General features: G+C 38.0%; 1 protein-coding gene across 2 annotated transcripts in view; it reads left to right on the top strand.

Moving 5' to 3' along the window:
* Window positions 1-26,219, top strand: part of KIAA1958 — a gene marked incomplete at both ends in the record, with an annotated part of 80,263 nt that extends 54,044 nt beyond the window's left edge. For both annotated transcript variants that reach the window (XM_082656683.1, XM_082656682.1), the window contains 2 exons: window positions 13,786-13,958; window positions 25,413-26,219. In XM_082656683.1, coding sequence (XP_082512809.1) covers window positions 13,786-13,958; window positions 25,413-26,219 — 980 coding nt within the window. The remainder of the gene's footprint in view (window positions 1-13,785; window positions 13,959-25,412) is intronic.
* Window positions 26,220-26,565: the final 346 nt, after the last annotated feature.

The raw sequence follows: 26,565 nt of genomic DNA, 5'->3' as shown, positions 1-26,565 counted from the left end.
TGTGGCACGTGGGTTCCTTAGTTGTGACATGTGGGCTCCTTAGTTGCGGCAGGCGGACTCCTTGGTTGCAGCTCACGGGCTCCTTAGTTGCAGCTCACCGGCTCCTTAGTTGTGGCATGCGAACTCTTGGTTGCGGCATGCCTGTGGAATCTAGTTCCCTGACCAGGGATCGAACCTGGGCCCCCTGCGTTGGGAGCATGGAGTCTTAACCACTGCACCACCAGGGAAGTCCCTATTTATTATTAATTATGCTTTTGTGAACACTCATATATACAGGCCATTTAGTACACACGTACACATTTCTGTGTGGTATATACTTAGGTGTAGGATTGCTGGATCATAGAATGTGTGTTTGTTCAACTTGAGTAGTTGCTGCCGGTTGGTTTCCAAAGTGTCCAAATCGACAGTCCTACCAGCTGAGTAATAGTGTTCCTGTTGTTCCACACCCTCATCAACACTAGATATTTGCATATTTTGTTTTTTATTTTAGACATATTGATGAGTATATTTTAATTTATATTTCCTGAAATATAAATGATATTTCTTATTTTATGCCGTGCCCATTCAAGTTTGTCCATTTTTAATTGGACTATCTGCCTTCTATTTGATTTGTCAATTATATGCACTTCAAAAATTTTCTCCCACTATATATATGACTTGCCTGTTTACTCTCCTTATGGTACATTTTGATAAATGTCTTTTTAATCTTAATGAAATCCAATTTATCAAATTTTCACTTTTGAGGTAATAGTATTGATGTTCTGTTTAAAAGTATATACCTACCCCAAGGTAATAAAAAAATGGCCTCCTGTGTTTCCTTCTAGAAGCTTTATTGTTTTACCATTCACATTTAGGTAATAAGTTTGGAATTGCTTTTTTTGTTTAGGTGTGAGGTAGGCATTCAATTTGCTCATTTTGTGTTACGGATTTTGGGTCTGTGTTTATGAGCTGTGCTGGCTTGTAATTTTATTGTGTTACTCTTGTCGTATGTTTATAGAAAAGTTATGCTGCCCTATAGAAGACATTGGATAGTGTTCCCTCTTTTTCTATTCTCTAGCAGAAGTTTTAGGTTTGGCATTATAGTTGATCCTTGAACAACACAGGTTTGAACTGCACAGACTCTTCTTTTTTTCTTAATAGTTTGTTAATTTTGTTAGTCTTTCAAATCCATCTCTTGGTGTTACTTTTTTTTTAAATAAGTTTATTTATTTACTTATTTTTGTCTGTGTTGGGTCTTCATTGCTGCACGCAGGCCCTCCCCAGCTGCGGCGAGCGGGGCCACTCCCCGTTGCAGTGTGCGGGCCTCTCACTGCGGTGGCTTCTGTTGTGGAGCACGGGCTCTAGGCGCGCGGGCTTCAGTAGTTGTGGCACGCGGGCTCAGTAGTTGTGGCTTGCGGGCTCTAGAGCACAGGCTCAGTAGTTGTGGCGCGTGGGCTTAGTTGCTTTGTGGCATGTGGGATCTTCCCGACCAGGGCATGAACCCGTGTCCCCTGCATTAGCAGGTGGACTCCTAACCACTGTGCCACCAGGGAAGCCAGTGTTACTTTTTTTATTGTAAGTTTATTTCCTATTTCATTGATTTCTGTTCTTATGTGTACTGCTTCCTTCTTTTTATTTTTGGGGTTGTATTTGTTTCTCTTTTTATAATTTCCTGGTATAGTTGATATTCAATCTTTCTTCTGAATTTAATGCTATCATTTTCTCTGTAGGCACTGTAATAACCACATCCCACAACTTTGACACATTATATTGTCATTATCATTCATTTTGAAGTATTTCCTAATTCCCTCTGATTTTTAAAAATTCTACTGATATTCTGAATGACTTAATCTTTTGAAATGTTGAGGACTAGCTTTATGTCCTAGCACTTCTATTTTTGTAAAAGGGTTATGTGAATTCTTGACATTTGCTACAACATAGATGGATCTAGAGGGTATTATGCTAAGTGAAATAAGTCAGAAAAGGACAAATACCGTGTGATCTCACATGTGGAATCTAAAAACAAAACAAACAAGCAAACAAAAAACAAAAACACTCATAGATACAGAAAGCAAATGGGTAGCTTCCAGAGAGGAGGAGGATAGAGGCTGCAGTGAAATAGGTGAAGGAGGTTAAGAGGTACAAACCCCAGTTATAAAACAAAGAAGCCACAGGGGTGTAATATACAGCATAAAGAATATAGTCAGTAATGTGGTAATAACTTTGTGATCATTTTATAATGTATGCAGTTGTCAAATCACTATGTAGTACACTTGACGCTAACATAATATTATACATCAACTATATTTCAATTTTTAAAAAAAGTATCATGTACCTTTGAAAAGAATGTCTATTCTGCCATTGTTATGTTGTTCTTTGTATATCAATTACATCCAGTTTGTTGCTTGCATCATTCATATCTTCTATATCTGTACAATTTTTTGTCTGCTTGTTCTGTCAGGTATGTAAAATGATGTATTAAAACCTTAGTTGTAGTTTTGCCTATTTCTTTTTTAAATTCTTTCAAGTTTTGCTTTTTATATTTTGAGGCTGTATTGTTAAGTCCATACAAATTTAGGATTGTTGTATCTCTCTGTTGAATTTTAAAACATCTCTTTTTATTTCTGGTAATGAATGCTTCTTGCCTTAAAGTCTGTTTTGTCTGATACTGTATAGCTATACCAGCGTTCCTTTCTTTATTGTTCACATGGTATACCCTTTTTTTTTTTATTCTTTTGCTTTCAACTTTTATACCCTATTAATTCCTATGTGTAAAGAACATATATAGCTGAGTTTTGTTTCTTATGTAGACTGACTTGTATTAACTTGAGGTGTACAAGATAGTAATTCAACATTTGTATACATTGCAAAATGATCACCACAGTCATCTGTCATCATACAAAGTTAATACAATATTATTGACTATATTCCCCATGCTGTACTTTATTTTTTTAATATGAATTTATTCATTTATTTATGTACTTTTGGCTGCGTTAGGTCTTCGTTGCTGCACATGGGCTTTCTCTAGTTGTGGCGAGTGGGGGCTACTCTTCATTGCAGTGCACAGGCTTCTCAGTGCGGTGGCTTCTCTTGTTGCAGAGCCCAGGCTCTAGGCACACAGGCTTCAGTAGTTGTGGCACGCGGGCTCAGTAGTTGTGGCTCACGGGCTCTAGAGCACAGGCTCAGTAGTGGTAGTGCAAGGACTTAGTTGCTCTGCAACATGTGGGATCTTCCCTGACCAGGGCTCGAACCCGTGTCCCCTGCATTGGCAGGCGGATTCTTAACCACTGTGCCACCAGGGAAGTCCCCCAGAAGTTTGTACTTCTTGATCCCCTTCACCCATTTCACAACCCCCCTACCTCCCTCCCCTCTGGCAACCACCAGTCTGTTCTGTGTATCTATGAGTCTGGGTTTTGGTTTTTGTCTTGTTTGTTTGTTTTGCTTTTTAGGTTCCACATATAAGTGAGATCATACAGTATTTGTTTTTCACAGGCTTTTTTCACTTAGCATAATACCCTCAAGGTCCATCTATGTTGTCATAAATGGCAACATTACCTTTTTTTTTTATGGCTGAGTAGTATTAAACACACACACACAGAGAAACCTTCTTTATCCATTCATCCATCAGTGGACACTTAGGTTATTTCCATATCTTGGTTATTGTAAATAGTGCTGCAATGAACATAGGGTTGTATATATTTTTTCAAATAAGTGTTTTTGTTTTCTTCGACTAGATTGAATTTCTACTAACAGTAGAATTGCTAGATCATACTGTAGATCTATTTTTAATTTTTTGAGGAAACTTCATATTCTTTTCCACAGTAGCTGCACCAATTTTCATTCCCACCAGCAGTGCACAATGGTTCCCTTTTCTCCACATCCTCACCAACACTTGTTATTTCTTGTCTTTTTGATAAGAGCCATTCTGACAGGTGTGAGGTGATATCTCATTGTGGTTTTGATTTGCATTTCCCTGACGATTAGTGTTACTGAGAGTCTTTTCATGTGCCTGTTGCCCATATGTACGTCTTCTTTACATCATGCTTTCTTTCTTGGTTCTTTATTTTGTTTGTTAACTTGTCCCAAGTTTTGCTTGATAGATTGCAGATGTTGGATTTTTGTTTCTAACTCTTTTTCTGCTGATACTCCTTTATTTACTCTTACTTGAAAATCCTATATCCATTCTAATAGTTGTTTCTTTTGTTTTTAACAGATTTAAACACATATTTTTAATATAAAAATTAATTAACATTGGTAATCTCTCCCTTCTTTTTTCCTCTTTGCTTTATATCCTTTCCAAAGAGGAGGAGATCTGAATCATATTTTTTCTATCTTTCCTCTCCCCTTTTCCCTTATTTTATTGAAATTATGGGGAATTTTAGTTCAAGATTTTGTTCTATCACACCCCATCTCTTTTCACAGTCTTTTCTTAACAATTGTGTTGAGCTCACTTGCTACATTACTCAGTGTTAGAAGTAATTTTTTGCTTCTTACTATACCTTGTACCCAGTATCTTTCCCTTTCTTTGATTCATTTTTCATTTTGTTTGCAAATATCCACGACTAACTTTTTTTTTTAAGAAAGGGTGCTTGGATGCTACTTCTTTCATGACTGAAAATATCTTTCTTTTGCCTTGAATGATACTTTAGCTAGGTATTAGAATTCTTCACTTACGGTCCTTTTCCCTCACAGCTCTGAGGAGACTGAGTCATTGTTTTTTAGTATCACAGATGAAAAATCTAATTCTTGTTATTCTGCTGATGGCTTTTTCCCCCCTACCAGAAAGATTATAGAATTTTCTTTTCGTTCTTAGATTTTGGAAATTTCACCAAGATATGTTTATATATGTGTCTTTTCAGTGTGTCTCTTTGACAGTTCATGAACCTTAACACCCTAAAGATTAAAATCTTTCTTTGATTAACAGAACTTTTCATATATTATATCTTTGATTATTTTATCCTATCCTCTTATAACCTTTTCTCTTGAATTCTTATAAGATGGATTTTGTTTCTCCATAGTCTGTCTTCCATGCTTCTTAACTTCACTCACATAATTATCAGTTTTTTTATTACTTTGCCTGCCCTTCAGGGAAAATTCCTTCCTAATCACTAATTTGTCCTTTAGCCGTGTTCATTCTCATACTCAGCTCTTCTCAGAATTTTTAAAATATGTTTTTTCAATCATTTAAAGTTTCCAGGATCTTCCTTCTTCTACAATGAAAGCTGTTCTTGTTTTAAGGATGCATTATCCTCTCAAATATATGTATCTATCTTTTAAATTTTTTCTTTGGTTTTCTGAATTAAGTCTGTTTTCAGGGGGAGGATAGGGGATGTGAAATTAGTTGCTCTGCTTGTGTAATGTGGTAACTTCCATGCTTTTAGTTTTCCCCAGTTGTCAAGTGATGCTTGTTTGTATGTTCACATTTTAAAATGAAAGTCTAGATTTATCATTATTGATAGCTTATAGGGATTTCCTTAGACATTATTCAAGGTTCCTGTTTGAACCTGGGCAGAGCTCACTTTTGCAGGTAATAGTTAAGCACAGGGTTCTGCAGGTGGACTTCACCTAGCTGAATGAGTGGACAAAGAAGAGCCCATGAATAAGCTTCCCTGCAGGGTATATGAAAGGAAAACAGGCTGGGAAGCCAGGAACTCTCTCAGATTAGATACAGGGAAGGTGCTACCTGAGAGATGGTGTACATTTGGGGATTTCTTGCTTTTTGTAGCTGCTTTCCTTTTTTCCCTCTCTGTCCAATGGGGCTGCCCAGAGTTACCTGAGGCAATGCCCCTTTTCTCTCTGACCTTGAGGGTAGCCTTCCACAGCAGATTCCCTCACTTTACACACTGTCCTGTAAATGATGTAAGTGGCAGCTACGTATAGAAAGCAGGATAATCATTCAGATCTGGCTGTCCTTAGGTTACACTGCCATGATCCCATAGTCCCCTCCCACTCCCACGGCCTGCTCTTCCTAACTTTCAGCTCAGAGTTTGCCTGTTTTCTAGTGAGGAAAAAAATTCAAATCCTCCTTTAGTAGTCCCTTCTTTTCCCTGTATTCAGTTATAAGTTCTTACTTTTGTTTGTTTCTCCATCAATATACTCTCCTAAAAATGTCCTCAGCACTGTAACACTAGAACTTTTACTCAAAAATTTTAAAAAGCAGTTAAATAAACATAATCCTTAAATACAATCATGAAGGAATCGTATATGTCATTTCATTTTCACAAATTTCTTTCCCATTATGTAACTGTACAAGCATTCTTTCCCTGTTTCTCTATATACTAGGACATTGGTTTCCATTTTCAGTGTACCGTCTCTGTCCTGTGATAAAAAAATATATTAGTTAAGGTCGTTTAATTATTTAATGTAATAATTAAACTTAGTCATCCTATCTTGCAGTGTGACTCTTTTCTATTCCTCTGCATATTAAAGTAATGGGGGGAATTCCCTGGTGGTTCAGTGGTTAGGACTCCTGCTTTCCCTTCCGAGGGCCCAGGTTCCATCCCTGCTCAGGGAACTAAGATGCCACAAGCCCCGCAGCAGCCAAAAAAATAAAATGATGGGGACTAGGCTGTGTTGCAAATAAATCATTTTGTTGTTGTTGTTTTTAAAAGCTATAGTGGTTGTTTAACTAAATCAGACTTATGAAGGTTAATCTGAGTAAATTTGGGAGGCAAGGATATTTTTCAGAAGCACAAGTGGCTAATATCTAAACTGTATTCCTTACTAAGCATTTTATCCCTATAGTACCTGATTCCTTTGCTGTAGTGACCAGGGCATAGAGTCAGCAGGACCCAGGTGCAAACTGTGGCTTTATTACTTGCCAACTCCATGACTTGGGACAGCACAGTGCCTGGTACAGAGAGAGTACCTCAGTAAATATTGGATGAGTGATGTATGAAGTTACTAAATGTGTGAGGTTCAGTTTCCTTACCTGTAAAATAGGTATAAAGTTGCTTAGAGACTACAGATAATTTACATAACTCTTGGCATGTAGTAAGCATTCAGTTAGTGCTAGAGGCAATGATAGTAAATTTTATACTAGAATCCTTTCATTAATATCAAGCAAGTCCCAGCAATAATGTGAGTTATGTCAGCTTAGGAGGGTGGTAAGAGCAATATGCCTGCATGACTCAGTTGCTTTGGAAAGCATTTCTAGCACTGTTTACTGCTCTCTTGCTATAAGCATTTATTAAAGCAGATTGTGTGTTCAGCAGTTCAAAGCAGACTTAAAGGGTGAAGACACAGTCTTAAGGAGCATATAAACCAGTTGAAGAGATCTTCTGGGCACAATTAGATTATTAGCTCCAAGGAATAATAAAGCAAATCTGGGGCTCATACTGAAGGAGAGAATAAGGGAGTTGGGTTTGTATGGGGAAAGATCACATAGATGTGAGTTTGCAATTGGAATTGGAATTGAAAAAAGATAACTGTTTGATTGGTACAAAGACCATGGAGGGATTTCTCAGGCTAAGGGTAGGGAAGGTGTGATGTGGGTGTCCTGGGCACAGGCAGAGGCTAGAGAACAACAAGAGGCTGGTGGTTTGGAGTTCCTGAGTGGGAGCAGAGAAAGATGAGGTGAGTTAGATGAAACCACTTTGTATATCACCTTGGTAATGCCTTAACTCATTTTGCTATTTCTCAGCCTTTCTGTGCCTGGTTTGAATACAGAAACATTCCAGAGAGGGTCAGAACCATTAGAAAAAGTACAAGTTGGCATTGTTTTCACTGTGAGATGGTTTACCTTGATTTTTTTTTCTATCCAAAGACAACAATTTCAACAGTTTAAGCCCAGTGTTAGTGGATTACAGAGTATGAAACATGGCCAGCTAATGGTTGTGGATTTACTCTGATGACTAGTATTTAAAGTGGACACATTGAGGAACACCAGTCTTCATCTGAAGTAATTTGACAATTGCATTTTTTTTTCTTTTTGTAGCCCAGACCTCATCAATACCAAGGAGGTGGAGGGGGGAGGAGGGAGGGTTGCAAGGGAGCATGGCATGAACCCTACTCCTAGGAGGGAGAGACCCTTTTTTTTTTAATTTTTGAATTTTATTTTATCTGTTTTTTATACAGCAGGTCCTTATTAGTCATCAATTTTATACACATCAGTGTATACATGTCAATCCCAATCTCCCAATTCATCACACACACCCCACACCCTGCACCGCTTTCCCACTTTGGTGTCCATACGTTTGTTCTCTACATCTGTGTCTCAATTTCTGCCCTGCAAACCAGTTCATCTGTACCGTTTTTCTAGGTTCCACATATATGCACATATATCCACATATATGTATGTTAACATACAATATTTGTTTTTCTCTTTCTGACTTACTTCACTCTGTATGACAGACTCTAGATCCATCCACATCTCTACAAATGACCCAATTTCGTTCCTTTTTATCGCTGAGTAATATTCCATTGTATATATGTACCACATCTTCTTTATCCATTCATCTGTCGATGGGCATTTAGGTTGCTTCCATGACCTGGCTATTGTAAATAGTGCTGCAGTGAACATTGGGGTGCATGTGTCTTTTTGAATTATGGTTTTCTCTGGGTATATGCCCAGTAATGGGATTGCTGGATCATATGGTAATTCAAGATTTAGTTTTTTAAGGAACCTCCATACCGTTCTCCATAGTGGCTGTATCAATTTACATTCCCACCAACAGTGCAAGAGGGTTCCCTTTTCTCCACACCCTCTCCAGCATTCACTGTTTGTAGATTTTCTGATGATGCCCATTCTAACCAGTGTGAGGTGACACCTCACTGTGGTTTTGATTTGCATTTCTCTAATAATTAGTGGTGTTGAGCAGCTTTTCACATGCCTCTTGGCCATCTGTATGTCTTCTTTGGAGAAATGTCTATTTAGGTCTTCCCTCCATTTTTGAATTGCATTTTTTTTTTTTTTGATACTGAGTAGTATGAGCTGTTTATATATTTTGGAGATAAATCCTTTGTCCATTGATTCATTTGCAAATATTTTCTCCCACTCTGAGGGTTGTCTTTTCATCTTGTTTATAGTTTCCTTTGCTGTGCAAAAGCTTTTAAGTTTCATTAGGTCCCACTTGTTTTTGTTTTTATTTCCATTACTCTAGGAGTTGGGTCAAAAAAGATCTTGCTGTGATTTATGTCAAAGAGTGTTCTTCCTATGTTTTCCTCTAAGAGTTTTATAGTATCCAGTCTTACATTTAGGTCTCTAATCTATTTTGAGTTTATTTTTGTGTATGGTGTTAGGGAGTGTTCTAATTTCATTCTTTTAAAATGAAAACTGGTAGCTGTCCAGTTTTCCCAGCACCACTTATTGAAGAGACCGTCTTTTCTCCATTGCATATCCTTACCTCCTTTGTCATAGGTGAGTTGACCATAGGTGTGTGGGTTTATCTCTGGGCTATCTTGTTCCATTGATCTATGTTTCTGTTTTTGTGCCAGTACCATATTGTCTTGATTACTGTAGCTTTGTAGTATAGTCTGAAGTCCAGGAGTCTGATTCCTCCAGCTCCGTTTTTTTCCCTCAAGACTGCTTTGTCTACTTGGGGTCTTTTGTGTCTCCAAACAAATTTTAAGATTTTTTGTTCTAGTTCTGTAAAAAATGCCAGTGGTAATTTGATAGGGATTGCATTGAATCTGTAGATTGCTTTTGGTAGTATAGTCATTTTCACAATATTGATTCTTCCAGTCCAAGAACATGGTATATCTCTCCATCTGTTGGTAGGTATCATCTTTAATTTCTTTCATCAGTGTCTTAGAGTTTTCTGCATACAGGTCTTTTGTCTCCCTAGGTAGGTTTATTCCTAGGTATTTTATTCTTTTTGTTGCAGTGGTAAATGGGAGTGTTTCCTTAATTTCTCTTGCAGATTTCTCATCTTTAGTGTATAGGAATGCAAGAGATTTCTATGCATTAATTTTGTATCCTGCTACTCTACCAAATTCATTGCTTAGCTCTAGTAGTTTTCTGGTGGCATCTTTAGGATTCTCTATGTATAGTATCATGTCATCTGCAAACAGTGACAGTTTTACTTCCTCTTTTCCAATTTGGATTCCTTTTATTTCTTTTTCTTCTCTGATTGCCGTGGCTAGGACTTCCAAAACTATGTTGAATAATAGTGGTGAGAGTGGAAATCCCTGTCTTGTTCCTGATCTTAGAGAAAATGCTTTCAGTTTTTCACCATTGAGAATGATATATTTGCTGTGGGTTTGTCGTATATGGCCTTTATTATGTTGAGGTAGGTTCCCTCTATGCCCACTTTCTGGAGAGTTTTTATCATAAATGGGTGTTGAATTTTGTCAAAAGCTTTTTCTACATCTATTGAGATGATCATATGGTTTTTATTCTTCAATATGTTAATATGGTTTTTCACATTGATTGATTTATGTATATTGAAGAATCCTTGCATCCCTGGGATAAATCCCACTTGATCATGGTGTATGATCCTTTTAATGTGTTGTTGGATTCTGTTTGCTAGTATTTTGTTGAGGATTTTTGCATCTATATGCATCAGTGATATTGGTCTGTAATTTTCTTTTTTTGGAGTATCTTTGTCTGGTTTTGGTATCAGGGTGATGGTTGCCTCGTAGAATGAGTTTGGGAGTGTTCCTTCCTCTACAATTTTTTAGAAGAGTTTGAGATGGATGGGTGTTAGCTCTTCTCTAAATGTTTGATAGAATTCACCTGTGAAGCCATCTGGTCCTGGACTTTTGTTTGTTGGAAGATTTTTAATCACAGTTTCAATTTCATTACTTGTAATTGGTCTGTTCATATTTTCTATTTCTTCCTGGTTCAGTCTTGGAAAGCTATACCTTTCTAAGAATTTGTCCATTTCTTCCAGGTTGTCCATTTTATTGGCATACAGTTGCTTGTAGTAGTCTCTTAGGATGCTTTGTATTTCTGCGGTGTCTGTTGTAACTTCTCCTTTTTCATTTCTAATTTTATTGATTTGAGTCCTCTCCCTCTTTTTCTTGAAGAGTCTGGCTAAAAGGTTTATCAATTTTGTTTATCTTCTCAAAGAACCAGCTTTTAGTTTTATTGATCCTTGCTATTGTTTTCTTTGTTTCTATTTCATTTATTTCTGCTCTGATCTTTATGATTTCTTTCCTTCTGCTGACTTTGGGTTTTGTTTGTTCTTCTTTCTCTATTTCCTTTAGGTGTAAGATTAGATTGTTTATTTGAGATTTTTCTTGTTTCTTGAGGTAGGCTTGTATAGCTATAAACTTCCCTCTCAGAACTGCTTTTGCTGCATCCCATAGGTTTTGGATCATCGCGTTTTCATTGTCATTTGTCTCTAGGTATTTTTTGATTTCCTCTTTGATTTCTTTGGTGATCTCTTGGCTATTTAGTAATGTATTGTTTAACCTCCATGTGTTTGTGTTTTTTACATTTTCTTCCCTGTAATTCATTTCTAATCTCATAGCATTGTGGTCAGAATAGATGCTTGATATGATTTCAATTTTCTTAAATTTACTGTGGCTTGATTTGTGACCCAAGATGTGATCTATCCTGGAGAATGTTCCATGTGCACTTGAGAAGAAAGTGTGATCTGCTGTTTCTGGATGGAATGTCCTATAAATATCAATTAAATCTATCTGGTCTATTGTGTCATTTAAAGCTTCCATTTCCTTATTTATTTTCATTTTGGATTATCTGTCCATTGGTGTAAGTGAGGTGTTAAAGTCCCCCACTATTATTGTGTTACTGTCAATTTCCTCTTTTAGAGCTGTTAGCAGTTGCCTTATGTATTGAGGTGCTCCTATGTTGGGTGCATATATATTTCTAATTGTTATATCTTCTTCTTGGATTGATCCCTTGATCATTATGTAGTGTCCTTCCTTGTCTCTTGTAACATTCTTTATTTTAAAGCCTATTTTATCTGATATGAGTATTGCTACTCTAGCTTTCTTTTGATTTCCATTGGCATGGAATATCTTTTTCCATCCCCTCACTTTTAGTCTGTATGTGTCCCTAGGTCTGAAGTGGGTCTCTTTTAAACAGCATATATATGGGTCTTGTTTTTGTATCCATTCAGCAAGCCTGTGTCTTTTGGTTGGAGCATTTAATCCATTCACATTTAAGGTTAACTATCGATATGTATGTTCCTATGACCATTTTCTTAATTGTTTTGGGTTTGTTTTTGTAGGTCCTTTTCTTCTCTTGTGTTTCCCACTTAGAGAAGTTCCTTTAGCATTTGTTGTAGAGCTGGTTTAGTGGTGCTGAACTCTCATAGCTTTTGCTTGTCTGTAAAGCTTTTGATTTCTCCATCGAATCTGAATGAGATCCTTGCTGGGTAGAGTATTCTTGGTTGTAGGTTCTTTCCTTTCATCACTTTAAGTATATCATGCCACTCCCTTCTGGCTTGTAGAGTTTCTGCTGAGAAATCAGCTGTTAACCTTATGGGAGTTCCCTTGTATGTTATTTGTCATTTTTCCCTTGCTGCTTTCAATAATTTTTCTTTCTCTGTAACTTTTGCCAGTTTGATTACTATGTGTCTTGGCATGTTTCTCCTTGGGTTTATCCTTTTATCCTGTATGGGACTCGCTGTGCTTCCTGGACTTGGGTGGCTATTTTCTTTCCCATGTTAGGGAAGTTTTCGACTATAATCTCTTCAAGTATTTTCTCGGGTCCTTTCTCTCTCTCTTCTCCTTCTGGGACCCCTATAATGCGAATATTGTTGCATTTAAGGTTGTCCCAGAGGTCTCTTAGGCTGTATTCATTTATTTTCATTCTTTTTTCTTTATTCTGTTCCGCAGCAGTGAATTCCACCATTCTGTCTTCCAGGTCACTTATCCTTTCTTCTGCCTCAGTTATTCTGCTATTGACTCCTTCTAGTGTAGTTTTCATTTCAGTTATTGTATTGTTCATCTCTGTTTGTTTGTTCTTTAATCCTTCTAGGTCTTTGTTAAACATTTCTTGCATCTTCTCCATCTTTGCCTCCATTCTTTTTCCGAGGTCCTGGATCATCTTCACTATCATTATTCTGATTTCTTTTTCTGGAAGGTTGCCTATCTCCACTTCATTTAGTTGTTTTTCTGGGGTTTTATCTTGTTCCTTCATCTGGTACATAGCCCTCTGCCTTTTCATCTTGTCTGTCTTTCTGTGAATGTGGTTTTTGATCCACAGGCTGCAGCGACAATTGCAATTTAAAATGTTTGCTCTCCTCTGAGACAATGTGAGCCTCTCTGGAGTATCCCACTCTTTCCCTGATATTCTACTTGACCTTCCATTCTGACTCTAAGCTAGCTGATGGGTTGTGGAGTCAGGGTTGAAATCTCTCTCTCTTTATCAATTTGTGAAAAGAAATAAAGAAATATGCTAATACCATTTAATTCAGCACTGTCCAGGATGACAAATAAGATATTTGAGACTATATGTTGCAGAGAAGTAACAGCTCTTCATGTGCTAAGGAAAAGAGAAAGGATGTATAACTTGTCTTCCTTTCTTTCTATCCTTTTGTCGTTGTTGTTAACATAAATGCTATTTTTTTACAGTGAAAATTTTAGATAGAACATTCTTTGTTTTTCTGCATTCATTTTTTCCCTTCTATTATTGTAATGCCTGCATTAGTATATCAGTTAATACATATGGCAAAATTGTTGGGATTAAATGCATGGTTACTATATCGATTTCATGCTATAAACATTGTTCCCTATTGTATTTATTCTAATTTATGTATACTTGATAGAAATTTCATTTTTTAACGTGTTATATCTCTTAGGAGTTTTCTCCTATTTAACATGATCCAAAGATACAATTCTGTGAAGGAGGGAATGGCAAATTATTTTAATGCCTTTTATTGTTTTTGTTTCTAGCCTATTCTACTAAGCTCAACAAATTTCCTGTATTTAATATGAATGATGACTTGAATGATCTGTGTACCAGTGCAGTAAGCCCAAATACGACCAAAGCAACACGGTATGCCCTGAATGTGTGGCGATATTGGTGTATGACCAATGGGCTCAAAGATCACACAGACATCACCAAGGTAAGAAACCCTTAAGTTTACTTCTCCTTTTGGTCAACTTCACTGAGCTTCCATGTGCCAGGCACTGTGCTAAGTATTGTGGGGAACACGGAACAGGTACTTTCTGCCTGAGGAAACTTTGAAAGACCATAAAACAGAAAGAAATATGTCCACAGTACAAAACAGAATTTAATACGTGTTTTCGGAATTTATAGATCAGAAATGCCAAAAATATTCAGATGGAGAAATTAATTTCAGTTTGTTGAGACTAGCAAAGGAATTGATATTTAAACTGTATTTTGAGGGAGAGGTAGGGTTTCAACAGAATTGAAGACAACGGTCTTCTAGGCTGAGTCACATAAGGAAGAGTAAAATTTAGAGGGATAGACCCACTTGCCTGCACCAGAGGTTTCATATATGGGAGTAGTGGACTATAAAACTGGATTTTGACAACCCTTAAATGGCAAGCTGAAATCTTGTGAACGTTGGGAAACCATTGAAGTTTTGTTTTGTTTTGTTTTTGTGTTTGTTTGTAAGGAGAGATTTTATTTGAAGGATTATTGGGGGGGCGGGCAGCAGAGAAGGGACCGTTATAATAAAAACACTCTGACCATAAGATCTGCAAATGTCTTAAGGGTTAGGTGAAAGGGAAACACTGAGTCTTTTTGAACAGGAAGGAACATAAGAAACATAATATTATAGAGCAATTAATTGGAGGTGATGAGCAAAAATGTATTTAGTATTCTTGGTCCTCAATTTCCCCAGTTGTAAAATGAACCCTTAGAATCTCTTCCAACTTGAAATGTTTGAGGGTTGTGAATAGAAGGGAAATTTCTTGGACTTGTAGAGTCAGAACAGAAAGATGTATTTTGATTTGGAAATGTTGAGTTTAGATAATAGAGATGTCTACCAGATGGTTATGTCGAATAAGCATTTGGGAAGGTGGGACTTAAAACATGGGGGAAATGTTAAAGCTGGAAGTATAGATTCAAAGATATTGCAAATAGAAGTCATAACTGAAGCGCAAGGGCAGGTGACATCTCCAGGTTTGGGTGATGTGTTTAGGGCACCAACAGGAGATGAAATAGGAAATCCAGGTTTCTACTTCTGGCAGCATGGTGCCCTAGATACTGTGAGGGGCCTTTCTGCTGTACTTGCAGAAAGAAAGGGAGCCATCCACAGGATCAAAACAGGAGCAGTGTGAGCAGTAAGCACGTATGAAAGGCAGGGCTCTTCCTCAGGGCTTATGTTGATAACATCATTAAGAAGGGAAGGGGCAGGGAGCTAAACTGAAGAATCCTTGATTGAGGAGCAGACCCTGAAAGTGTCTAAAGAAGTTCTTGGTCAGTACCCTGGCTCCTTGCAGAGTCATATGCTAATAATCTTTGGAGGGAAACATCCAAAATGTAGGTGTTCAGATTTTTCACAGATTAAGACCAACTAAATGTGTGCTCATTAAGAAAAAAAAAATCACTATCCACTTAAGGAAATAAATCACCATGAATGAGAATGAATAGAAACAACAAAGAACAGATTTAGACACCAGCGACTTTAGATAGTAGATTATAGGTTAAGGATATATGAAATGTTTGTTGAAAGAATGAAAAGAATTATAAAAATGAAAAAGCAACAACATACTAATCAAAATGATCCAACAGATTAGAAAATAAATTGAAATTTCCACTTGTGGCCATAAGGGAATAGAAGGGTCCAGAATTGCTCTCCTGCTGTAACAACTAGAAAGCTGGGCATAATATATAATGAAATAACTCTTCCTACAGAACAGGCAGCACAGGACTTGATCCCTAAGATGGCTGCTTGACCACCTCTCAGGCTTTCTGCCTGGAGACAATTTTTAAACTGCATTAAAGGGAGGGGAACCCAAACTGAGCCTGGCAATCTTGCTGAGTTGAAGGGAGACAGAAATCAGAGCTCAGGGTGGCTGAGGACTTGAGAACAACTAGAAAGAAGTTATAGCATACATTGAAAAGATAAGACAAATCCAGAATTTAATAATGTAAAATTCACAATTTCTAGCATACAATCAACAGTTACTATACATAGGAAGAAGTGGGAACATATAACCCATGCCCAGGAGAAAAATCAGTTAATTCTTTCACTTCCAACCAATTTGGAGGAGATTTACTCTCCTGCCGGAAACAACCAAAAAACAGACAAATGATACAACTAATGTTTTTCAAGGTATTATATAATACACAAAGAAGGGCAGTGATCTCTGAGATGGGAAACAAGGTGAGCCTTACATGTGCGCCAGCTTGCTGCCTTGAAAGAGTCTACAGGGCTGTGGTGCAGGGAGGGAGCATGCAGGAGAGCCCAGCAGATTTGCTGAGTTGAGGAAACGGAACTGAGTCCAGAGAGACCCAGGTGGCTAGAATTGTCATAACAGAATATTCGAAAGTAGAGAGCTACACAGAAAGAGAACGTGAAAGAACTGAAGCTATTCGGTCTCAAATATTCAGCTGAGTACTGATCAACATCTGCATGTGAGGAAACTACCTGAGGCTGGCCAAAAAAAAAAAAAAAAAAAAGATGCCTGAAAGAATCAGAGGTAATAGTACCTGGAGCTCACACAGAACTGGAAACAGTACCTCTTCCCACCAGTCAGACTGGAAAAACCTCAGGATTCGTGGGGTAGAGACTTTAGAAAGGTGTTGCATCAAATGTGGAGAATAATTAGCCACAGACTGAGCTTTGCTCTAACCCTACCCAACAAATCTTAAAAGCAAGACCCAGCTACACGGAAAGGTGCTATATATCACTAATCATCAGGGAAATGCAAATCAAACCCGCAGGGAGCTATCACCTCACATCTGTTAGGATGACTGTTATCAAAAGACAAGAGTTAACTAGTGTTGGTAAGGATGTGGAGAAGAGGGAACTGTTGTGCACTACTGGAGCAAATGTAAAGTGGTGCAGCCACTATAGAAAAAGAGTATGGAGGTTCCTCAAAAAATTAAAAATAGAACTATCATGCGATCCTTTATCTAAAGGAAACGAAAACACTAATTCAAAAGGATATGTACACCCCTGTGTTCATTGCAGCATTATTTACAATAGCCAAGACATAGAAGCAACCTAAGTATCCAGAGATGGATGAATGGATAAAGAATATGTGGTGTATAGATACAGATTCGCCATAAAAAGGAAGAAAATCTTGCTGTTTGCAACAACATGGATGGACCTTGAGGGCATTATACTAAATGAAATAAGTCAGACAGAGAAAGACAATTACCATATGATCTCACTTATATGTGGAATCTAAAAACAAAGAACAAAAATCCTCCTAGCTACAAAGAACAGATTGGTGGTCACTAGAGGCTGGGAATGAGCAGTGTTGAAATGGGTGAAGGTGGTCAAAAGGCCTGGGGATGTAATGTGCAGCATGGTGAGTATAGTTAATAACATGGTGCTGTATATTTGAAAGTTGCTAAGAGAGTAGATCTTAAAAGCTCTCGTTACAAGAAAAAAAATTTTTAACTATGTGTGGTGATGGGTGTTGACTAGATTTATTGTGGTAATCATTTTGCAATATATACAAATATCAAAATATTATGTTATACACCTGAAACTGATATAGTGTCATATGGTAATTATATCTCAATTTTTTTTTAATTAGGAAAAAGCAAGACCCAAAAGAGTCAAACAGTTTTCAAGTAACTTAACTACGTCCCAGAACAAACCTTAAGAATATTTATAGGAATATAAGAATATCCAGAACCCAAGAAATAAAATTCACAATCTCTGGCAACTAAACAAAAATTTCCAGACATGCAAAGGAGCAAGAAAATATCAATATATCACTTAAAGAATGAATCAATCAAAACCAACCCAGAACTGACACAGATTTTAGAATTAGCAGACAAGGACATTAAACCATTATTATGACGAAAATAAACACGTGAAAAGATGCTCATTAGACCCCAGGGAAATGCAAGACAAAATCACATGAGATTCTACTTCACATTCAGTAGGAAGACTAGGATAAAAAAAAGAAAAACAGATAATAACAAGCGTTGATGAGGATGTGGAGAAATTGGAACCCTCATACATTTCTGGTGGGAATGCAAAATGATGCAACTGCTTTGGAAAGTCTGGAAGTTCCCCAAAAGTTAAACATAGGGTTACTCTCACCCAGCAATTCCATTCATAGGCATATACTCAAGAAAATTTAAGACATATATCTATACAAAAACCTGTACACAAATATTTGTTGTAGCATTATTCACCATAGCCAAAATGTACAAACAACCCAAATGTCCATCATTTGGATGAACAAAATGTGGCATATCCATACAATGGAATATTATTTGTCAATGAAAAGAAACAAAGTACTGATACATGCTTACAGCATGGCTGAACCTTGAAAGTGTTATACTAAGTAAAATAAGTCAGACACAAAAGAGCAAATATGTATGATTCCATTTATGTAGGGTACCTAGAATAGGCAAGTTCGTCAAGACAGAAAGTATAATAGAGGTTACCAGGGGCTGACGGGGGAAGAAATGTAGTTATGGTATACTGAGTACAGTTTCTGTTTGGAATGATGAAAAAGTTCTGGAAATGAGTAGTGATGATGGTTGCACAACATTGTGAATATACTTAATGACAATGGATGGTACACTTATAAATGGTTAAGATGGTAAATTTTATATTATGTATATTTTACCACAATAAAAAAGCAAATAAATCTATTAAAATGTAACAATTTCACCTTTATTAATAATAATTTTAAAATTCATCTATTCTCATAGACCCTCATCACCATGTCTTCAGCCCCTAACCTTAACCTTTTCTAGGTCAGAGGATCTTGTCTTCCAGACTTTGTGAAGTCACTATGAAGACAGTTGTCCGTTACTGGGAAACTTTACATTTCCCTGCAGGAATCCATGAAAAGAGCCCCATTTCCCCATAACCTTCATGGCATAGGTAACATATACATCTCAGGTGGTGAAAATGTCTCGATTGTCCAGTTGGGTGTGCCTTATCATCACTTCTAGTTTCACCTGTGTTGTTTGGAGGAATGATGGATGAGGAAGAAGATATATTTCAATCCTCTGTCTCACATGGGCCACTTAAATATTTTTAATGATTAAATTCTTAAGAAAGAGGCCAGTCTCTTAGAGCATTAGCCAGTATTTTTGTTAAAAGAAGGAATTGTGGCATCAGGGACCATAGTCTTAATCTCATTTTTTGGTCTCAGTGCAAGGTATTTTTAGTCTAAGTGTGTCTTTAAAGATAGATATAGCTAGCAGCAAACAAGCTAGGTTACAGCTGTTTATCATTATTTGGCAGTTGGTAAACCTCAAATTTAGTTATTTTTTCAAGGAGGAAAGCAAAGAGTCAAATCAGACTTCAAAATGTCATCTAAGTTAGCAGAGTGTACCCTGCCAGTCTCACACTCTCATCACTCTGTGATGTACTATGTGTGTTCCACATGGTATTTTTTTCTTCATAAGTGTGACCTAATCCTCACTGATACATCTCCCTCAAAGTTGCTGTCTCATTGATCTACATATTCCTTAGCCTCACTCAGAAAATACAGCATCTTGAAGTTCAATACCTGTCTTTCTCAATAAAGTGAAATTTAGTAACTGCAAAAATGAAGTCATTTTTGTTGTCAGCAATGGTTACTTCAAGATTCATTTTTTTTTCCTATTAGAGTACTTGTAGTTCACAAGCATTTTCTCCACTTTCTTCATCCCCTAGTCAAGATTATCACAAAGGGGAGTTTGAGGCATTCCCAAAGTAATTCTTGGTTTTACTTGTCTAATCCTTTCAGTTGCCAAGGATTGCTACATAGTTCCAGAACTTTGGGATTTGCCAAGCAAGTCAGTCTTCTTATACTGCTCTTTGCCACCTGGAGTCATCTGCCCCATGACAACCTCTTACTTCTCTTTGGTCATTTTCACATCAAGAAAGCCCAGTTTGGGGACTTCCCTGGTGCTCCAGCGGTTAAGACTCTGCGCTCCCAATGCAGGGGGCCCAGCTTCGATCCCTGGTCAGGGAACTAGATCCCACGTGCATGCTGCAACTAAATATCCTGTGTGCTACAACTAAGACCTGGTGCAGCCAATTAAAAAAAAAAAAAGCCCAATTTTTAATCCATGGTGAATTTGATGTTCAGAGTGGCTCATGAAGGAAAATACTTTCCTGCAATGTCTTCATAACAATTTAAGACCTCGAGGAATAATTATCAACCAAAACTCAGTCTGAGAAAGCTAAGGAGGCAGGCAACATGGGCCAGAATGAACGGTTTCTTGTGTACAAAGAATATACATTTTGTGACTTGACATTTCTTCAGGAATTGCTTTTGCTGTGATTTTTCTTTGAAACTTGTGGTATAGTCAAGTGTTCTCCTTGATTCTTAGGGTTCTGCACCCTAAGTCAGCTTTGGTTCTCCTGACTCCGGGGTTAATTCATTGCTTTAACCCATGTTTATCAGTTCATTGGGTATCTATAATACATTTCAGGCCTTCTGGTAGGGTCTTCAGCATGAAGAACCAGTCATGTATGAGATGTCATTCTTGCATTCAGGAAGCTTTCAGTCCACTTTGAGAGACAGACATATAAATAGATAAAAGGCTGTGCAATATGGAGAGGGCCATAATAAAATTTAAGTTAAGTGCCTTGGGATCCCAGGTGAGAGAGTAACTTTGCTTAGGGAAGCTGGAGAAGCCTTTTATATAGGCAGCAGAATTTGAGCTAGATCTGAAACAAGGAATAGAGGTTTTCCAAATAGAGAAGGTTAGAAGAAAAAACATTCTAGGCAGAGGAAATAGCATATGCAAAGACTTGGAAGCATGAAAGAGCCCTGTGGTTCCTACGAATGTCACGAAGTTCAGTGAAGCTGGAAAACAGAGTATAAAGAGAACAAAAGATTAAGCTAGAGAAATAGGGTGTGTATCAGTTATCTGTGGCTGCATAACAAACCACCCCAAAACTTAGTGGCTTAACAGAACATTCATTTTATTTGCTCATGATGATACGGGGCTTTCTCAGCTAGAAGTGGTTCTTCTACTGGTCTCACTTGGGATACTCACGTGGGTACAGTCATCTGTATATTAGATGGGAGGCAGCTTGTCTCTGAGTCACACGTTCCTGAGGTCTAACTGGGCTTCCTTACATGGCAACATCGTGTACTACGACAATGGAGGCAAACCTGTAAGAACCTGTAAGATGAAAACAGAACCCCTTGAAGCCTAGGTTTGGAATTCACACATTGTTATTTCTACCACATTCTATTGGCCAAATTAATTCATGGCCAGCCTCGATTCCAAGGGTGGGAAAATAGATTCTACTTCCTGATGGGAGGAGCAGCAGAGTCACCTTGCAAAGGGGTGTTAAGAACAGGGAGGGGAGAGATGGTTGTGGCTGTCTTTGCAAACAATCTACCATAGGGTGGAAGCAGATTGTAAAGGCCTGCATACAAGGTAAACAGTTTGGAACTTATCTGAAGGGCAAAAGGAAGCTATCAGAGGTTAGTTGTTTTGTTTTGTTTTGTTTTTAAACACTAAGGTAGTACGATTTTCTGCTCAGCACCCCTTATTTAAGGAACCATTCTTCTCCTACAATCCCCATGGTTATTGCAGAAGCCATATGTTAGTACAGTGGCCCACCTTTTGGTTGGTTGTTTGGGCCAGTCAGAATCCTTCCTTTAGACATTTTTTCTACTGAAAGTGAGAGTTGGACTCTTGCCAGTACCTGAAGCTGTAAGATATAACCCTTGGGGAGTGCTAAGTGGCTACATAAAGAAAGCAGCTCTGTACAGAGAAGCAGAGGTGAGAGGTGGAGCCCTGATGGCCTTGAAATCCACTATTTCTGATATCCCTCTTTGCCAAGGCTTTTTCAAGTTTGGTCTCTCTCTTGCAACCACACAAGTCCCAGCTAATACAAAGAGAAGTTAACACCTGCAAGTAGGGAGTTGCAAGTGACAGCATAAAAATCTGAAACCAGATGAGTTTTGGGTGTCATGATTATTGGGAAGTTATGTTAACTGGTTTTTACTGGTATGTAAGAAAACTATTGCTTTTTATATTTTGTATGCAGCTACCCTATTTATTCTTTCTGATGGCTTTTCGACTGAATCTCTTGGAGTTTCCTAGACCAACAATTAGATTATCAGAAAACAATTATGTTTTGTCTTTTTCCTTTCCTATATGCATATATACATACATACGTGTGTGTGTGTGTGTGTGTGTGTGTGTAATTTCTTTTTCTTGTCTTACTTGGTTGGCCAGAATCTTCAGAGCATTGTTGTATAATAGCAATGATATTCATCATTCTCATCCTATTCCTGACTTCATAAAAAAGATTCTAATGTTTTCATCTTGGTGTAATTTTTTTTAACATCTTTATTGGAGTATAATTGCTTTACAATGGTGTGTTAGTTTCTGCTTTATAACAAAGTGAATCAGCTATACATATACGTATATCCCCATATCTCCTCCCGCTTGTGTTTCCGTCCCACCCTCCCTATCCCACCCCTCTAGGTGGACACAAAGCACCGAGATGATCTCCCTGTGCTATGCGGCTGCTTCCCACTAGCTATCTATTTTATATTTGGTAGTAGTGTATATATGTCCATGCCACTCTCTCACTTTGTCCCAGCTTACACTTCCCCCTCCCCATGTCCTCAAGTCCATTCTCTACATCTGCATCTTTATTCCCGTCCTGACCCTAGGTTCTTCAGAACCATTTTTTTTTTAGATTCCATATATATGTGTTAGCATATGGTATTTGTTTTTCTCTTTCTGACTTACTTCACTGTATATGACAGACCCTAGGTCCATCCGCCTCACTATAAATAACTCAGTTTCGTTCCTTTTTATGGCTGAGTAATATTCCATTGTATATATGTGCCACATCTTCTTTATCCATTCATCTGTCAATGGACACTTAGGTTGCTTCCATGTCCTGGCTATTGTAAATAGAGCTGCAGTGAACACTGTGGTACATGACTCTTTTTGAATTATGGTTTTCTCAGGGTATATGCCCAGTAGTGGGATTGCTGGGTCATATAGTAGTTCTATATTTAGTTCTTTAAGGAACCTCCATACTGTTCTCCATAGTGGCTGTATCAATTTACATTCCCACCAACAGTACAAGAGGGTTCCCCTTTCTCCACACCCTCTCCAGCATTTATTGTTTGTAGATTTTTTGATGATGGTCATTCTGACTGGTGTGAGGTGATACCTCATTGTAGTTTTGATTCATCTTGAGTGTAATTTTTATAGTTCATGTCTGTTAAATACTCTTTGTTATAGTAAGAGGATATTTTTTCTTCCAATCTAAATTTAATTTGCATTTTGAAAATTTGAAGTGGATAGCATATTCTTTCAAATAATTTTTCAGTAATTTTCAGCTTCATATTTTTTCTCCTTAATATATAAATGAGTCAATTATATTGAAGTATTTATTACTATTGAATCATCCTTATACTCTGATAATCCCTACTGGTCTCGATGTAGATTGCTTTCCTGCAGTCCTGAATTTGATAATATAGGCAGCCCTCATTTTGCTGGTACCATGTTAACTGCTACTTGTGCATATCAGAGCCATGCCCTTGCTCGCATGGTTCTAACGTGTGTACATTTTGTTTTACATTGGTGCTGGGCAAAGTGGAAATCACTAGTACTTTACTTAGGGCAGTTTACATTTATATTCATATACTTTGTTGGGGTTTTTTTATCATCTTTATTGGAGTATAATTGCTTTACAATGGTGTGTTAGTTTCTGCTTTATAACAAAGTGAATCAGTTATACATATACATATGTTCCCATATCTCCTCCCTCTTGCGTCTTTGGTATAATATCTACTATATTTGGATTAGAAAAAAAATGAAGAACGTTTATTTTTCCTGTGCTCCAAAACTGTTTACATACAAAAGAAAAGCTGAATCAACTCCATAACGCCATCTCTTTATGAGTGACATACATCTTTGACAGTCATTTCATTCTCTTCTTTTGTTTGGGGCTCTTCAGATCTCTTACCTCTTATTGAACCAACTTTGGTAATTTATATTTTGCTAGAAAATTGTTCAGGTTATTTATATTTTCAAATTAATATGCATAAAGTTTATGATATTCTTTCATATTCTTTATTCATTTTCTGTAGTTATGGTCTTTCTCATTCCTAATATTGTTTATATTATATTTCCTTTCCTCTTCTTTCTCTCTCTTTCTTTCTATCATATTTGCTAGAAGTTTGTCAACTTTATACGTCTTTTCAAAGATTACATGTTTTCATTTTTTATCTATACCAATTTATATCTTTTCCAGTTCATTAATTTGTTTTATTTTTATTGATTCACTCTATTTTTGAATTTGATTTACTTGTTCTAGTCTTTTGTGTTGAATAGTGTTCGCTTATTTTTAATAAAGTTTCTAACAAAGGAGTTTAAGACTGTGGTGTTATTGGAGTATATTTGGCAACACCTTATACATTTTGATATGTAATGTTTTCAGTTTGCCTCATTTTTAATCTATAATTCAGTTTTTATTTTCCTCTTTGACCCAAGGGCTATTAGAAGAATGAGTGTTACCTGTACAGTTTCTACTTTTAAAACATCTCTTATTGGGACTATCTTTTGTCCTAGAATGTGTATTCAACCTAAACTGACTATGAGCAAGGTCTGGTTTTATCTTTATGGCTCCCTCTTGAAAGTAAAGCTTTCTTACCCACCAACCTTCCTCCTCCTGCCATGCCTAAATAAGGAGCACTCTCTAATTGTCAGTATAATCATTAAGTCTTTCATATCTTTTGAACAAATATTGACATTGAAGCCCTATCGATCATTAAGTCAGAAATATTTCCAGACTTATTCAGATAAATTCAAGTGAAGAATCAAGGGGCATTAACTTGCTGTGCAAAATGGACATGTGAGTCATCTTTCCCTTCAGCACCAAGTACATGCAGAGATCAGGGAAAGTAATGTCGGAATGATTCAGAGTTCGTTAAGTTTAGTTCAGGAATTCTTCAAAGAGGATGACTGAATTTTATTGAAGGGGAGGGAAGGAAATGATATCCTAGAAAAGAGACGAAAGGGCTTTCCAGAGAGGAACAGTGAAAGTTACAAGGCCAATAATAAAAATAAAAATAATTACATATATATATATATATATGTTGTGTGTATGTGTGTTCATTACTATTTACAAACCCTTTCACGTCCACTACTTTATTTAAGCATTACAATAATTCTTTGAGAAGGTATGATTATTATCTCCCATCCTGTTTGCTTAGAACACTGAGGTTTAAAGGGACTAAGTGGAGCCCAGTGTGGAACCTAGATCTTCCAGCGTGAAATTCACTGTTTTTTCCACTATATCATGCTAAGAAGGCAGCCCTCTAGAGGGCTCTGCAAAATACAGCCCCTGGTGAGGATCAGGAGAAGGAAGGAGGGGTCTGGCTACTTGGGTGTCCGCAAATTTGTAACCTCAGTGTTTGTCTCATTTGAGATCCCTGCAGTGAAGCTGAACGAGCTGCTCGAGAACTTTTATGTCACCGTTAAGAAGAGCGACGGCTCAGACTTCCTGGCCACGTCGCTGCACGCCATCCGCCGAGGCCTGGACCGCATCCTGAAGAATGCGGGCGTGGGCTTCTCCATCACCAGCAGCACCTTCAGCTCCTCCACCAAGAAGCTCAAGGAGAAGCTGTGGGTGCTGAGTAAGGCAGGGATGTCAGGTGCCCGTTCTCGCAACATCGTCTACTTCTCCCTCTCTGATGAGGAGGAGATGTGGCAGGCAGGGTGTCTGGGGGATGACAGCCCCATCACCCTTCTGTCCACCGTGGTCAAGTACAACAGCCAATACCTGAATATGCGGACGCTGCAGGAGCATGCTGATCTGATGTATGGTGACATCGAGCTGCTCAAAGACCCACAGAACCAGCCCTATTTCGCCCGGACAGACAGTGTCAAGCGGGAGAGTCGGAGTGGTTCCACTCGAGTGTGCCACGGGAAGATCTACCATGAGCATTCCAGGGGACACAAACAGTGCCCTTACTGCCTCCTCTACAAGTACATGTACATCCACCGACCACCCACCCAGATGGAGGCCAAGTCCCCTTTCTACCTTACCGCCAGGAAGGAGGCCACAGACATGGGCAGCGTGTGGTACGAGGAACAGAGGATGGGACTGAGGTCTCTTCGGGGAATTGTCCCGAACTTAGCCAAGAAGGTCAAGCTGGAAAACTGTGAGAACTTCACCTTCGTCTCATTTACTCAGGTCTCCAGGAGGCTTGGCTCCCACAGCTGCTGCCAGTGAGTCTCCCCTGGGTCCCGGCCACCACCCAACACACCTGGCAGGGGGGCGCTCCCCCGCAGCCAAGGCCAGAGTTCTGAGGTGGCAGGGATGACCGTGATTTCATGGTCAGGCTGGTCCCTGTCAGTGGGACTTCCTATTTCTTTGACTTTGCATTTGGTTTTTTAACTGAAAGTACATGAATCTTTAGGATGTTTTCTCCAGATGTGTGTCACCTTTGTTAAATTATAGAGTCTAACGCACTGTATAAATTACTACATACACAAGAGCGAGGAAGTTCATTTTATCTAGTGCCTTTTTAGCACAGATTTTCTCAAAAAAAATAAAAGGGAGTGGGGAAGAAAACCGT

The sequence above is a fragment of the Grampus griseus genome (genome assembly GCF_964374135.1).
Source record: "Grampus griseus genome assembly, chromosome: 6".
In the NCBI taxonomy this organism is placed as follows: Eukaryota; Metazoa; Chordata; class Mammalia; order Artiodactyla; family Delphinidae; genus Grampus; species Grampus griseus.
This window is presented reverse-complemented; position numbering and strand designations above follow the sequence as displayed.